The sequence below is a fragment of the Dendropsophus ebraccatus genome, chromosome 14, assembly GCF_027789765.1.
Source record: "Dendropsophus ebraccatus isolate aDenEbr1 chromosome 14, aDenEbr1.pat, whole genome shotgun sequence".
NCBI lineage: Eukaryota > Metazoa > Chordata > Amphibia > Anura > Hylidae > Dendropsophus > Dendropsophus ebraccatus.
The window spans coordinates 72,091,110-72,107,535 of NC_091467.1; the positions used below are offsets into that span (position 1 = coordinate 72,091,110).

Here is a 16,426-nt window from a genome sequence, read left to right on the forward strand (position 1 = left end):
TCCGCCATGTCCATGTCAGTCCTACATCACTAAATCATTCAGCTGGCCCGTGAGGCATGACGGGAAGTGAAGTTCAGCGCTTAGTGACCAATCACATGACAATAAGGGTAACGGCCTCTAACCTTACTGATAAACTACAAATCCCATCAGCCCTTTGTCGCGTCTTCTAGACTACATCGTTTGTTTGTTTCGCAAGGCATGTCGGGAGGTGTAGTGTGAGCGATGTGACAGCTGGTTTCCTGGCTGCGCTGGCAGGAACATGGCGGCGGTGAAGCTGAGTGAGGTGCGGGACCCCAGCGCCCTGTTTGAGGCGTACAGCGCCGAGGAGATCCGCGGGCTGGAGAGGAAGGTGCGGGCGGAGATCGAGCAGAAGAAGGAAGAGCTGCGGCAGATGGTGGGGGAGCGGTACCGCGATCTGATCGAGGCGGCCGACACCATAGGAGAGATGCGGAAGAGTGCGGGGCTGGTGGTGGACGCGGTGCGGGACATGGAGCGATACTGCGGGGCCCTTAAGGCCAAGACCGGCCCGGCTGTGGGGCCCCGGGGAGCCGGTACTGCACAGGTGACTGCCCGGGGGAGGATAGTCAGCTCTGCTACATACTGATCCTGGGGACCAGGGGAGGATAGTCAGCTCTGCTACATAATGATCCTGGAGGAGGATAGTCAGCTCTGCTACATACTGATCCTGGAGGAGGATAGTCAGCTCTGCTACATACTGATCCTGGGGACCGGGGGAGGATAGTCAGCTCTGCTACATACTGATCCTGGGGGAGGATAGTCAGCTCTGCTACATACTGATCCAGGGGGAGGATAGTCAGCTCTGCTACATACTGATCCAGGGGGAGGATAGTCAGCTCTGCTACATACTGATCCTGGGGATCGGGGGAGGATAGTCAGCTCTGCTACATACTGATCCTGGGGACCGGGGGAGGATAGTCAGCTCTGCTACATACTGATCCTGGGGGAGGATAGTCAGCTCTGCTACATACTGATCCTGGGGGAGGATAGTCAGCTCTGCTACATACTGATCCTGGGGACCGGGGGAGGATAGTCAGCTCTGCTACATACTGTTCCTGGGGACCGGGGGAGGATAGTCAGCTCTGCTACATACTGATCCTGGGGGAGGATAGTCAGCTCTGCTACATACTGATCCTGGGGACCGGGGGAGGATAGTCAGCTCTGCTACATATTGATCCTGGGGGAGGATAGTCAGCCCTGCTACATATTGATCCTGGGGGAGGATAGTCAGCCCTGCTACATATTGATCCTGGGTGAGGATAGTCAGCCCTGCTACATATTGATCCTGGGGGAGGATAGTCAGCCCTGCTACATACTGATCCTAGGGGAGGATAGTCAGCCCTGCTACATACTGATCCTGGGGGAGGATAGTCAGCCCTGCTACATACTGATCCTGGGGACCGGGGGAGGATAGTCAGCTCTGCTACATACTGATCCTGGGGGAGGATAGTCAGCTCTGCGACATACTGATCCTGGAGGAGGATAGTCAGCTCTGCTACATACTGATCCTGGGGGGGGGGATAGTCAGCTCTGCTACATACTGATCCTGGGGACCGGGGGAGGATAGTCAGCTCTGCTACATACTGATCCTGGGGACCGGGGGAGGATAGTCAGCTCTGCTACATACTGATCCTTGGGGAGGATAGTCAGCTCTGCTGCATACCGATCCTGGGGGAGGATAGTCAGCTCTGCTTCTTACTGATCCTGGGGGAGGATAGTCAGCTCTGCTTCTTACTGATCCTGGGGGAGGATAGTCAGCTCTGCTACATACTGATCCTGGGGGAGGATAGTCAGCTCTGCTACATACTGATCCTGGGGGAGGATAGTCAGCTCTGCTACATACCGATCCTGGGCAAGGATAGTCAGCTCTGCTACTTACTGATCCTGGGGGAGGATAGTCAGCTCTGCTACTTACTGATCCTGGGGGAGGATAGTCAGCTCTGCTACATACTGATCCTGGGGGAGGATAGTCAGCTCTGCTACATACTGATCCTGGGGGAGGATAGTCAGCTCTGCTACTTTCTGATCCTGGGGAGGATAGTCAGCTCTGCTACATACTGATCCTGGGGGAGGATAGTCAGCTCTGCTACATACTGATCCTGGGGGAGGATAGTCAGCTCTGCTACATACTGATGCTGGGGGGAGGATAGTCAGCTCTGCTACATACTGATCCTGGGGGAGGATAGTCAGCTCTGCTACTTACTGATCCTGGGGGAGGATAGTCAGCTCTGCTACACACTATTACTGGGGGAGGATAGTCAGCTCTGCTACATACTGATCCTGGGGGAGGATAGTCAGCTCTGCTACATACTGATCCTGGGGGAGGATAGTCAGCTCTGCTACATACTGATCCTGGGGGAGGATAGTCAGCTCTGCTACATACTGATCCTGGGGGAGGATAGTCAGCTCTGCTACATACTGATCCTGGGGGAGGATAGTCAGCTGTGCTACATACCGATCCTGGGCGAGGATAGTCAGCTCTGCTACTTACTGATCCTGGGGGAGGATAGTCAGCTCTGCTACTTACCGATCCTGGGGGAGGATAGTCAGCTCTGCTACATACCGATCCTGGGGGAGGATAGTCAGCTCTGCTACATACTGATCCTGGGGAGGATAGTCAGCTCTGCTACTTTCTGATCCTGGGGAGGATAGTCAGCTCTGCTACATACTGATCCTGGGGGAGGATAGTCAGCTCTGCTACATACTGATCCTGGGGGAGGATAGTCAGCTCTGCTACATACTGATGCTGGGGGGAGGATAGTCTGCTCTGCTACATACTGATCCTTGGGGAGGGGTGGCAGCTCTGTTACATCCCGATCCTTGGAGGGTCCTAACCTCCAGTATCAACCAACCAAGCCCCGCCGCGCTCTGGTTGCCCCCGGGAGCCGCGCTCTGGTTGCCCCCGGGAGCCGCGCTCTGGTTGCCCCCGGGAGCCGCGCTCTGGTTGCCCCCGGGAGCCGCGCTCTGGTTGCCCCCGGGAGCCGCGCTCTGTTTGCCCCCGGGAGCCGCGCTCTGGTTGCCCCCGGGAGCCGCGATCTGGTTGCCCCCGGGAGCCGCGCTCTGGTTGCCCCCGGGAGCCGCGCTCTGGTTGCTCTTGTTGCCCCCGGGAGCCGCGCTCTGGTTGCCCCCGGGAGCCGCGCTCTGGTTGCCCCCGGGAGCCGCGCTCTGGTTGCCCCCGGGAGCCGCGCTTTGGTTGCTCTGGTTGCCCCCGGGAGCCGCGCTTTGGTTGCCCGCGGGAGCCGCGCTCTGGTTGCCCCCGGGAGCCGCACTTTGGTTGCTCTGGTTGCCCCCGGGAGCCGCGCTCTGGTTGCCCCCGGGAGCCGCGCTCTGGTTGCCCCCGGGAGCCGCGCATCTCCCCCTCATCGTGTCGTCTTTGTCTCAGTCCCAGGAGAAGTTCTACAGCTCGGCTGCTCAGATTAAGCTGCTGTTGGAAATCCCGGAGAAGATGTGGAGCGCCATGGAGTCGTGTCAGTATCTTCGGGCCACGCAGCTCTACCTGCTGTGCTGCCACCTGCACTCCCTGCTGCAGCTCGACTCCTCCTCCTCCCGCTACAGCCCCGTCCTGGCCCGCTTCCCCATCCTCATCCGCCAGGTGGCAGCCGCCGGCACCTTCCGGTAAGAGCCGTGCCGCCATACTCCAGTGTGTTATATATGGGGTCACATGACTCGCGCTATATTCATACCTTCAGTCACACTCTGGTATTGCGGCTCCATGGCAGTGAATGGGGCTGAGCCGCAGTACCACCTCCAGCCTGTGGACAGGGGTGGCGCTGTTCTGATGTTGATGTCTCTGTATCCTGTATACAGCTCCACCATCCTGCAGGAGAGTAAGGCCCTTCTGCGCTGCTCCTCGGCCTCGGACCAGTCGGTGGCGGAGGCGCTCTGCTCCATCATGCTCCTGGAGGACAGCTCCCCCCGGCAGGCGCTGGCCGACTTCCTGCTCGCAAGAAAGGCCGGGATCCAGCAGCTGCTCAACCAACCGCATCACGGTGAGTGACTCTCCCCAGAGATGCTGGGAACTGCTCAGCAGCACAGAGTATTTCAGGAGAGGCGGGTGCTGATCTGATGGGACTTGTCCGCTTCTCTAATGAAGGACAGACCTGTATGTCGGGGGGGGGATCATGTGCGGATGAAGAAACACGTCCAAGGTTTTGACCAGTGGAACAAGTGCGTCCTGACATGCTCTGTGCTGCTGTGTCTCCCATTAGATTATGTGGGTGAGCAGGTAAGCCGGACGGGTTGCAGGTCCTGGGATGCTGCGCTGATCACCTGATCACTTCTCGTCCTCCAGGCTCCAGCATCAAGTCGCAGGTGTGTTCCCTGGTGGAGCTGCTGGTGAACACCCTGTACCAGGCTCATGCCCTCTTCTATACGCAGCCGGACGATGTGCCCCCCGACCCCGCCCTCAGCTGCGGCCTCTTATTCTCTATGTTAGAGACGGTGACCGCCCAGCAGGCCGCGGGTAAGACCCTTATATCTTATATGTGTGTACTGTGCCCGCTGCCCCTCCCCAGTAATGGTGTAGGGTTGGAGTCCCCCTCCCCCAGTAATGGTGTAGGGTTGGAGTCCCCCTCCCCAGTAATGGTGTAGGGTTGGAGTCCCCCTCCCCAGTAATGGTGTAGGGTTGGAGTCCCCCCAGTAATGGTGCAGGGTTGGAGTCCCCCCAGTAATGGTGCAGGGTTGGAGTCCCCCTCCCCTAGTAATGGTGCAGGGTTGGAGTCCCCCTCCCCTAGTAATGGTGCAGGGTTGGAGTCCCCCTCCCCTAGTAATGGTGCAGGGTTGGAGTCCCCCTCCCCAGTAATGGTGTAGGGTTGGAGTCCCCCTCCCCAGTAATGGTGTAGGGTTGGAGTCCCCCTCCCCAGTAATGGTGCAGGGTTGGAGTCCCCCTCCCCAGTAATGGTGTAGGGTTGGAGTCCCCCTCCCCAGTAATGGTGTAGGGTTGGAGTCCCCCTCCCCAGTAATGGTGTAGGGTTGGAGTCCCCCTCCCCAGTAATGGTGTAGGGTTGGAGTCCCCCTCCCCAGTAATGGTGCAGGGTTGGAGACCCCCTCCCCAGTAATGGTGCAGGGTTGGAGTCCCCCTCCCCAGTAATGGTGCAGGGTTGGAGCCCCCCAGTAATGGTGTAGGGTTGGAGTCCCCCTCCCCAGTAATAGTGTAGGGTTGGAGTCCCCCTAGTAATGGTGTAGGGTTGGAGTCCCCCTCCCCTAGTAATGGTGCAGGGTTGGAGTCCCCCTCCCCTAGTAATGGTGCAGGGTTGGAGTCCCCCTCCCCTAGTAATGGTGCAGGGTTGGAGTCCCCCTCCCCTAGTAATGGTGCAGGGTTGGAGTCCCCCTCCCCTAGTAATGGTGCAGGGTTGGAGTCCCCCTCCCCTAGTAATGGTGCAGGGTTGGAGTCCCCCTCCCCTAGTAATGGTGCAGGGTTGGAGTCCCCCTCCCCTAGTAATGGTGCAGGGTTGGAGTCCCCCTCCCCTAGTAATGGTGCAGGGTTGGAGTCCCCCTCCCCTAGTAATGGTGCAGGGTTGGAGTCCCCCTCCCCTAGTAATGGTGCAGGGTTGGAGTCCCCCTCCCCTAGTAATGGTGCAGGGTTGGAGTCCCCCTCCCCTAGTAATGGTGCAGGGTTGGAGTCCCCCTCCCCTAGTAATGGTGCAGGGTTGGAGTCCCCCTCCCCTAGTAATGGTGCAGGGTTGGAGTCCCCCTCCCCTAGTAATGGTGCAGGGTTGGAGTCCCCCTCCCCTAGTAATGGTGCAGGGTTGGAGTCCCCCTCCCCTAGTAATGGTGCAGGGTTGGAGTCCCCCTCCCCTAGTAATGGTGCAGGGTTGGAGTCCCCCTCCCCTAGTAATGGTGCAGGGTTGGAGTCCCCCTCCCCTAGTAATGGTGCAGGGTTGGAGTCCCCCTCCCCTAGTAATGGTGCAGGGTTGGAGTCCCCCTCCCCTAGTAATGGTGCAGGGTTGGAGTCCCCCTCCCCTAGTAATGGTGCAGGGTTGGAGTCCCCCTCCCCTAGTAATGGTGCAGGGTTGGAGTCCCCCTCCCCTAGTAATGGTGCAGGGTTGGAGTCCCCCTCCCCTAGTAATGGTGCAGGGTTGGAGTCCCCCTCCCCTAGTAATGGTGCAGGGTTGGAGTCCCCCTCCCCTAGTAATGGTGCAGGGTTGGAGTCCCCCTCCCCTAGTAATGGTGCAGGGTTGGAGTCCCCCTCCCCTAGTAATGGTGCAGGGTTGGAGTCCCCCTCCCCTAGTAATGGTGCAGGGTTGGAGTCCCCCTCCCCTAGTAATGGTGCAGGGTTGGAGTCCCCCTCCCCTAGTAATGGTGCAGGGTTGGAGTCCCCCTCCCCTAGTAATGGTGCAGGGTTGGAGTCCCCCTCCCCTAGTAATGGTGCAGGGTTGGAGTCCCCCTCCCCTAGTAATGGTGCAGGGTTGGAGTCCCCCTCCCCTAGTAATGGTGCAGGGTTGGAGTCCCCCTCCCCTAGTAATGGTGCAGGGTTGGAGTCCCCCTCCCCTAGTAATGGTGTAGGGTTGGAGTCCCCCCAGTAATGGTGTAGGGTTGGAGTCCCCCCAGTAATGGTGTAGGGTTGGAGTCCCCCCAGTAATGGTGTAGGGTTGGAGTCCCCCCAGTAATGGTGTAGGGTTGGAGTCCCCCCAGTAATGGTGTAGGGTTGGAGTCCCCCCAGTAATGGTGTAGGGTTGGAGTCCCCCCAGTAATGGTGTAGGGTTGGAGTCCCCCCAGTAATGGTGCAGGGTTGGAGTCCCCCCAGTAATGGTGCAGGGTTGGAGTCCCCCCAGTAATGGTGCAGGGTTGGAGTCCCCCCAGTAATGGTGCAGGGTTGGAGTCCCCCTCCCCTAGTAATGGTGCAGGGTTGGAGTCCCCCTCCCCTAGTAATGGTGCAGGGTTGGAGTCCCCCTCCCCCAGTAATGGTGCAGGGTTGGAGTCCCCCTCCCCTAGTAATGGTGCAGGGTTGGAGTCCCCCTCCCCTAGTAATGGTGCAGGGTTGGAGTCCCCCTCCCCTAGTAATGGTGCAGGGTTGGAGTCCCCCTCCCCTAGTAATGGTGCAGGGTTGGAGTCCCCCTCCCCTAGTAATGGTGCAGGGTTGGAGTCCCCCTCCCCTAGTAATGGTGTATTTTCTGCTGCAGGGAAAGGCATTAAAGTCCTGAGAGAGGAGATGGAGTCGCTCAGCTGGTTCCGGCACCTTCCGCCCTCCGTTGTGGATTTCCAGCCCTCCCTGCGCACTTTGGCTCGTCCCATAAACCAGGATTATCTGCGGGAAACTCTGCAGCAGTGGATTAACCTGTAAGAGCCCGGCTCCTAGAGGGTCTTCTCTTAAAGGGTCCCTCACTTTACTAAACTTCTGATGTGAGAAGTTTTGGTCAGTCGGGGTCTGGATGTTCAGATCCCCCCAATCCTTCCCCAGATCACCAAGAGAGAAGTGCACAGGTGAGCGCTTCTCCCAGCTCATCAGGGTCTGTACAGCCGGACCCCTGTCCAATCAAAACTTAGCATCATGACCTGTTAAAAGTTTTTTAAAGTGACAGGGACCCTTCTAAGAATTGTCCAGTCCCTTCTGGTGGGTCCCACTCCCAGATAGTGGGGGAGATCGATAGGTTCCCCACACTCTTGGTCCCAGGTTGATGGCCGCCATGTAAGTCTTAGAGATGGAGCCGCCATTGCTGTTTCCTTCAGGTGTAATGAAGATATAAAGTCGGGGATCTCCTCTCTGCTCATCTACGTGAAGACGCTGAAGGGCCTGGCCGGGATCCGGGACGCCGTGTGGGAGCTGCTGACCAGCGACTCCATGAGCCACAACTGGGAGAAGGTCTGTCAGCGACTACTGGACCGGCCCATCCGCTTCTGGGAGGACATGATGCAGCAGCTGTTCCTGGACCGACTCCAGGTTAGTCCCCCCCCCCCCCCCCCCCCATGCTTCTTCTGGCCACAAGAGGCAGCGTATGTATGCAGCACATGCTTGTGGTATCTCCATTAGTTGCGTCCTGCAGTTGTGTCTGCATTAGTCATGTCCTGTATAGCGGTATCAGCATTAGTCATGTCCTGTATAGCGGTATCTCCATTAGTCGTGTCCTGTATCGCCATTAGTCGTGTCCTGTATAGCGGTATCTCCATTAGTGGTGTCCTGTATAGCGGTATCAGCATTAGTCGTGTCCTGTATAGCGGTATCAGCATTAGTCGTGTCCTGTATAGCGGTGTCTCCATTAGTCGTGTCCTATATAGCAGTATCACCATTAGTCGTGTCCTATATAGCAGTATCACCATTAGTCGTGTCCTATATAGCGGTATCACCATTAGTCGTGTCCTGTATAGCGGTATCTCCATTAGTCGTGTCCTGTATAGCAGTATCACCATTAGTCGTGTCCTATATAGCAGTATCACCATTAGTCGTGTCCTATATAGCAGTATCACCATTAGTCGTGTCCTATATAGCGGTATCACCATTAGTCGTGTCCTGTATAGCGGTATCTCCATTAGTCGTGTCCTGCAGTGGTGTCTCCATTAGTCGTGTCCTGTATAGCGGTATCTCCATTAGTCGTGTCCTGTATAGCGGTATCACCATTAGTCGTGTCCTGTATAGCGGTATCTCCATTAGTCGTGTCCAGGACTCTGCAGCCGCTCCCACTGATCTGACCTCTGACCTCTTGCCGCAGACCCTGGTGAAGGACGGCCTTGACTCCATATCCGGTGACTCGGTGCAGCTCCTTCTGTCCACGCTGCAGGACCTGGAGAGGAGTCCCGACACCCTGAAACACGTCCAGTATGAGAGTAACATCTGCTCCTACCTGTGGTCTGAGGGCCAGAGTGACCTCCCGGCCGACGCCGCCTGGATCAGCGTGGCAAACCGTGGCCCCCAGCGGCGGAGCGGCCTATCTCTGAAGGCCCAGGCGGTCACCCCGTGCACCCAGAGCTTCTGCCACGCATTGGACTCCAAACTGAAGGTGAAACTAGAGGATCTGTTCTCCTACCTGCCGAGGGAGGCGACGTCCGCAGACCAGCCGGGTGACCCCCCTACAGCCGGGGGCGGGCCTTCCGCTTTTGACCGGTACGGTGACGCCAGCACGGTGCAGGAGATGTTGTGCCACCATTGTCTGGCGTGTATGCGGCACATCCAGGACTCGGTGGCGGCACAGCTCAGAACGGCGGCGGATGCCAAGCTTGGCGACCATCACAGCTGTACTCTGGCTAAGGTGCTGTTCCTGGCGAGGCTGTGCCAGTCACTGAGCGAACTCTGCCCTCACCTGAAGCAGTGCATCCTGGGAAAGTCCGGAGGCACCGAACAGACAATACGAGAGACTAAGACTGGGAAGAAACCCGGGAAAGGGAGGATGGCCGACAAGCCGCAAGTCACCTGCAAGTGGCAAGAACTAAAAGACAAGCTGGTAAAGCAGTCCCTGGAGGCCTACACCATCTGGAGCTCCGCCGTGGTCACAGTGAGTGTCGCCTCCTGTGGTGGGAGGCCGTACTGCTCTAGTTTGTAGGGTTTCCTTTTCCTTAAAGGGGAACTCCAGGGATTTTTTTCTCTTTCAAATCAACTGGTTTCAAAAAGTTATATAGATTTGTAAATTACTTCTATTTAAAAAGCTCCAGTCTTGCAGTACTTATCAGCTGCTGTATGTCCTGCAGGAAGTTGTGTATTCTCTCCAGTCTGACACAGTGCTCTCTCCTGCCACCTCTGTCCATGTCAGGAACTGTCCAGAGCAGCAGCAAATCCCCATAGAAAACCTTTCCTGCTCTGGACAGTTCCTGACATGGACAGAGGTGGCAGCAGAGAGCACTGTGTCAGACTGGAAAGAATACACCACTTCCTGGAAGACATACAGCAGCTGATAAATACTGGAAGACTGAAGATTTTAAATTACAAATCTATAGAACTTTCTGAAACCAGTTGATTTGAAAGAAAAAGATTTTCTTTGTCGGAGTACCCCTTTAAGTAACATTGTATTCCCCCCCCCAGCACCTGGTACGTGCCTTCACCAATACCCTGCAGCAGAACACAGCGGGATTGGCGCTCGCTACTGCCACCCAGTGGGATGAAATAGAAATTCAGGAGGAGACTGAGGCAGGAAGCAGCGTCACATCGAAGATCCGACTCCCTGGACAGGTGGGTCCTCTGCAGCCAGGTGTGTCTGGATGTGCCATGGTCGTGAGGCTGTCACAAGCCATCCCTAATCCTTTACTGCAGTGTACCCCAACCTACGGTGCTGCCACCATTGCAGAACAACTCCCATGGTGCCCTGCCAGCTGAAGCATTGTAGTTTTGCAGTGGTGGTAGAGGCACAGGTGGGGGAGCGCTGCTCTGCAGCACATCTTCATATCCTCTCTCTGTGTTACCATCTGCAGTGTTCCTGGTACGTCCAGTCCCTTCTGTTCAACCTGTGCCAGGCGGTCAACCATGTTGGAGGTCACGCCTTACCCAAAGTGACCCTGCAGACGCTGCTGAGGAGCTGCCTGGATGAAGTGCTCGCTGCGTATGAGAAGCTGTGCCAGGAAGCTGCCGGAAAGGTATCAGCGGCAGAACCGTCATTATCCCGCACATTAAAGGGGTATTCCACCCATTAACAGAACAGGGGTCCTGTGCCCCTTCTCTCTATGCAATATCTATGGCATTATTCATGCTTATATACCTAGAAGTGTCTGAGCCATCAGCCGTGTATTGAAATGTCATATATATATAAAATTGTTTTTTTATTTATGTTTTTCAGAAATCTGCGACTTCCATCACCCAGTCGAGGGCGCTGCAGCTGCTCTTTGACCTCCGTTACCTGTGTCTGGTCCTCACCTCCCGTGCAGAAGATGGCAGAAGCGGTAAAAGCAAGCCAGACTCCAGGTATGACAGGGAGTGTTGTCATAGGATCCTCAGGGTCCTCCCACCGCATCTCTGATGATCATCCCTGACCCGCTGTCTTGTTCCAGGATTCAGCAGGTGGCGGATCAGCTGGAGAGCTGCATCGATCCATTCGATCTGGACGTCTTCACGCCGCACTTGAATGTTAACTTGAACCGTCTGGCGCAGAGGACGTCAGTAAGTGCTGATGAGGGGGAGGGGGGCTGTGGAGAATCAGGTGGTCCTAGATGAATGGTGGGATGTATATAGAGTACTGACCCCCAGATCCTCCTTCTTGCAGGTTCTGTTCGGGTTACTCACAGGGACTGAGCACCAGTTCTCCAGCAGAAGCTCCACCCTGGGGGTCCAGGAGACCCACAACGTCCTGCCATTGGCTTCCAGCCAGATACGGTATTCTGCCATTCGAGTGTATGGATCCTGGCTGTCCCTCATCACCTGTAGCTGGGATAAGCTGCCGGCCGCACACGTTATATGATGCAGATGTCCGGGATCGGGGTGCTGCACCTGCTCGCTTTCTTCTCATTACACGATCCACCAGTGCTGTCGAGTGTTTCATTCCCTCCGGCTGCAGAAGTTAGATGCCACCCTAGGGCTACCAGGAAAATATCAATACAGCCATAGGCTTTCTCCATGTTTTACAGGACTCTGTAGGGTGACATCCAATTTCTGCAGCCGGAGGGAATTACTGAGTCTGCAGGTTCTGAATGTTTTGACAGGTGCACTCAACACTAGCCACCACTAGAGCTGACTGGCAGCGGCCCTCCCCTGAGTGTACGTGGTATATGGTTATTCTGGCTGACTGGCAGCGGCCCTCCCCTGAGTGTACATGGTATATGGTTATGTTGGCTGACTGGCAGCGGCCCTCCCGAGTGTACATGGTATATGGTTATGCTGGCTGACTGGCAGCGGCCCTCCCCTGAGTGTACGTGGTATATGGTTATTCTGGCTGACTGACAGCGGCCCTCCCCTGAGTGTACGTGGTATATGGTTATTCTGGCTGACTGGCAGCGGCCCTCTCCTGAGTGTACATGGTATATGGTTATGCTGGCTGACTGGCAGCGGCCCTCTCCTGAGCGTACGTGGTGTATGGTTATGTTGGCTGACTGGCAGCGGCCCTCCCCTGAGCGTACGTGGTATATGGTTATGCTGGCTGACTGGCAGCGGCCCTCTCCTGAGTGTACATGGTATATGGTTATGCTGGCTGACTGGCAGCGGCCCTCCCCTGAGTGTACATGGTATATGGTTATGTTGGCTGACTGGCAGCGGCCCTCCCGAGTGTACATGGTATATGGTTATGCTGGCTGACTGGCAGCGGCCCTCTCCTGAGTGTACATGGTATATGTGAAAAACTGTTCAGTCGTATTCTGAGTGTTTAGACTCCTAACCATGGTAACCTAGTCGGGAGAAGTGTTTGGCTGAGTGCTTCTCCCTCTCTGCAGGGACAGGCTACTGAGCTCTTCTCCTACAGACAGAGATCACAGTCGGGGAATGAAGCACTTAGCTGAGCTCTTCTCCTGGTACTGTCTCTGAAACAAACTAACATAACCAGGAGCGGGCTGTGTCCGTGCTGTCATGGCTGCCGTTGCGCTCCCTCACACAGTATATTTAGTCCCAGCGCTCTTTTCCTATCAGTCGTTGGTTTTGGCCGTAATTGTTCAGCTTATCGATCTGCTCATGTAAACCTAATGCTGTAACCTCTGACCCTGATCCAGCAGGCGCCATATTCTCCTGACAATGTGGTTTCATCCTCTTCCAGGTTCGGGCTGCTTCCTCTCAGTATGTCAAGCTCCAGAAAGTCACAGAGCCGGACTGTGGAGGACGTGAAAATGCAGGTGAGTGACGGCCACGAACAGCTGAACTCCAGTACTGATTCAGCCAGAATTCTCTCATTGATCAGTGAAAACTTTAAGGCGTCGTCCAGACTGATTATCAGATTATCAGGTACACATTGTGCTCAGGGATTCCTCGCTCCCCTGCCATCCCCAGACTCCTATAGTTCCAGTCTCCGCAGGACTTAGGGGTCTCTAGACAATATGTCATATAAGGACCCCACTCAGAAGCACTGCAGAGAGCGAGATGTGAGGAAGGGAAGAGAGCTGGTTCTGGGTTTTTGTTCTAATGCACACCCCCTTAAAGGGGTACTCCAACAAAAAAGAAAGTTTTAGGAAGTTATACAGATTTGTAATTGATTTCTATTTTAAAAATCCAGTACTTATCAGCTGCTGCATGTCCTGCAGGAAGTGGTATATTCTCTCCAATGTGACACAGCAGCGAATCCAAATAGAAAACCTCTCCTGCTCTGGACAGTTCCTGACATGGACAGAGGTGGCAGCAGAGAGCACTGTCACACTGGAAAGAATACACCACTTCCTGCAGGACATACGGCAGCTGATAAGTACTAGGAGATTTTTTTTAAAACAAAAGTAAAAGTATCTATATAACTTTCAGACACCGGCTGATTTTAATTTTTTTTTTTTGCTGGAGTACCCCTTTAAGCAGAATATATAATATAAAAATCTTAAGAAATAGCACTTTCCTTCTGTGTGGTGCTTGTCTGGTATTGTAGCTCGGTCCCTTCCATTTGGATAGGAATAGGCAGCAATATCAGCAAAGCTACAGAAGCAAGAGCGGAGTATAGTTTTTCCTTCTCAGCAGTATCGCCCCCTCTTGTCTGTGGGCTTTGCCTGGTATTGCATAGGCTTTCTGTGGTACCAGACAAAACCAGTAGACAAGGTACTGATATAGCCCCTCTATGCTAATCCATTAGTCCTACTAGAGATCTAAGGGGCCAAGTAGATCCTGTGATCAGGTCATGTGACCCAGTTGGTGCAGGAGCTGCGGCTGCATTAGACAGTAAAGCGTGCACATCCCCTTTACTCTCTAATCTGCAGCTCTCCAGCCATAGCAAGGTGATGACCTAGTTAGGGCATGCTGGGAGTTGTAGTTTTTTTTAGCAGGTTGCAGATGATTACTGTCAGGTAATTGCCTGTATACATATATACCATGTTTATGCCGCTCTTTATTGCCGTGTTAGTCGTTCGTCTCCCCGGGAGTAGTCAGGCGATGCATACGATCCGTTACCGCTATTGCCGATTTTCATGTCGCAGTCGTGTTTTTAATTCCTGTAAATTGACTTCTAGCTGTTAGCGAGCCATATCCTGCTCTAGAAGCGCCCGCCGCCCGGTGGGGGAGCCGGAGACGTAAGCCGCTGAATGCTTTTGCTTTTGATGTGTCTTGCAGTGAATCGGATTTATTTCAGTGCAGCGTAAATGTTTCTGGATAAACGGGAGGGGGAGAGCCGGGAACTAGACAAAGCCGCAGCAGCCATCACTGAGACCAAGCGGCAAAGACGGGAACAACACACAGATATAATGTACATAAAACATTAATACTGATCCTGAGTTACATCCAGTATTATACTCCAGAGCTGCACTCACTATTCTGTACATGTTGGTGAATCCATTGCCACTTTAAACCTGTACTTCAATTTACTAGTCCAGGAATGGGGAACCTTCGTCTCTGGCTGTCCAGGCATGATGGAAATTGTAGTTTTGCAACAGCTGGAGGGCCAAAGGTTCCCCATCCCTGGACTAGAGACTATAGAATACAGATCATTGATCTAGTTAAAGGGGATCTCCAGGATCATAAGAAACCTGGCTGCTTTGTTTCCATATACAGAGACATTCCTTTCTGGTATTGAGGTTTATGGGTCTGAGCTGCAGTACCACACCCAGCCTGAGGTCAGGTGTGGCACTGTTTTTAGTAGAAAGTGGCCATGTTTTTCTTTTCCTGGATAATCCCCTTAAATCACCGATAGTTTTTCCACCTCAGTAAGTGATGTCACCTGCTACTCTATAAATCCCCGGTATAAAGGAGTCACGGCTCCAGATCTTACACAGTCGCATGAGAGTTTGCAGTGTGTGCCTATCGGGGGAGAATTGGTGTCCAGAGCGGCCAATCAGATCCTAGCTTTTGCTTCTCATAAGTTCCTTTAAGAAAAAAAATCCATCTGATTGGTCGCTCTCAGCAAACACTCTCCATCTTATACGTTTCGACCCAGAAAACATATGGCTATTTTTGTAATCTGTGCAGATGCCGCTGACCATCCCGCAAGTGGAAGACGACGCCTTCAGACCGGGCTCCTTGTTCAGACAACTCGCAACGCAAGATGAAGACACTCAGGCCTCCTCCCTCTTCAAGCTGGGCTGGCTCTCCAGCATGACTAAGTGACACCCCACTCACTGTGTACGTCTTACTGGTGCCCGTCGGCAATAACTGAATCTTCTACATCAGGGGTAGGGAAGCTTGGCTCTCCAGCTGTGGCAAAACTACAACTCCCATCATGCCTGGACAGTCAATGCTAAAGCTTTGGCTGTCCAGGCATGATGCGAGTTGTAGTTTTCCACAGCGCCCTACCCCTGATGTAGATGTTGCTGTCAATGGTGACATCTACCCCAGGGATAGTAAATGTTTGGCCTGGTCTGCCATCACATCATGGCTATAGGCAGGCAGTACTAATAGATCACCGATCTGACAGTTTACTGAAATACATATACACGGCATTGCATAGTATGGTCCCCGAGGTGAACTAAAAGAATATGAATTGAATTTTTTTTTTTAAATCCCCTAAAATAGAAAAAAATCTAAGTTTTTAAAACGTCATAAATAAAAAAATATATATATACCAGTACCATGAATTGCTGATTTGTGGTGGAAAATTACACTAGAGATCACAGATGGAGGAGCCGCCAGCCTTACTTCTATGATGGTTATGGATTTCTGTGTCAGGCTGGTATGAGCCGCCACCATTACTGTATCTGTTACCTTGGGTTACATAGGGGCTTTACACCTTCCATGCACTGAAACAGCGCCTCTCATGTCCTCAGGTTGTGTGCGGTATTGCAGCTCAGTTGCACTGTGACTGAAGTTGAGTTGTAATACCCCACACAACCTGATTTGAGGGTGGCGCTATTTCCTCCCCAAAAAAACCCTGCTGTAATCCTGGACACCCCCTTTAACATTTGGTACAGATTTTATGTATATAATGAATTATTTTCTTCTATTTCTTTTGTATATATTTATTACCATATCCCTCACATCTCAGCTGAGAGTTATCATTTGTTTCCTGACCTATGAACCTTTACTATACGCATCTGACTGTTCAGGCAGTTTGTTGTACAATAAAGATGAACTATTTGTACTGTACTTGTGATCTTGTTTTTCTCACTATATTGCAGCACTTTGTGTTAGGAGGCTCCTACAGTAGACTTTACTGCAATTGGCCCCACAACAAACAAGCATATATTATAAAAAAAATAAAAATAATTAGGTATAGCTGAGAAGAGACGAGTGCAACTGGAGCATCAAATCCAATCATTCAGTGGCTGAAGAAGTTGGATGCAGTCCTGGTGGATACTGTCTATGGCACGGATAGGGAACCTAGGCTCCTCAACTGTTGGCAAACTACAACTCCCATCATGTTTGGACAGCCAAAGCTTTAGTTTTGGGTGTCTAGGCAATATGTGAGTTGTAGTTTGGCAAGGTTTCCTACCCCTGCTCTTTGGCTGT

General features: G+C 53.6%; 1 protein-coding gene across 1 annotated transcript; it reads left to right on the forward strand.

The window, feature by feature from the left end:
* The first annotated feature begins 195 nt into the window (after nt 1-195).
* COG1 (component of oligomeric golgi complex 1) lies at nt 196-16,063 on the forward strand. Its single transcript, XM_069953434.1, has 14 exons — nt 196-562; nt 3,401-3,633; nt 3,826-4,007; nt 4,310-4,480; nt 7,140-7,296; nt 7,687-7,897; nt 8,664-9,443; nt 9,968-10,114; nt 10,354-10,515; nt 10,716-10,840; nt 10,927-11,035; nt 11,139-11,248; nt 12,615-12,690; nt 14,951-16,063. Exons 1-14 carry the CDS (start codon nt 260-262, stop codon nt 15,086-15,088), a joined length of 2,904 nt encoding a protein of 967 aa, XP_069809535.1. The 5' UTR covers nt 196-259; the 3' UTR covers nt 15,089-16,063.
* Nucleotides 16,064-16,426: the final 363 nt, after the last annotated feature.

Excerpts from the sequence above, each read along its gene's own strand:
- COG1 (XM_069953434.1), top strand. The coding sequence starts at position 260 with ATGGCGGCGGTGAAGCTGAGTGAGGTGCGGGACCCCAGCGCCCTGTTT. Across the intron at positions 563-3,400 it reads GGGGAGCCGGTACTGCACAG|TCCCAGGAGAAGTTCTACAG; the intron begins GTGACTGCCCGG and ends TCTTTGTCTCAG. Across the intron at positions 12,691-14,950 it reads TGGAGGACGTGAAAATGCAG|ATGCCGCTGACCATCCCGCA; the intron begins GTGAGTGACGGC and ends TAATCTGTGCAG.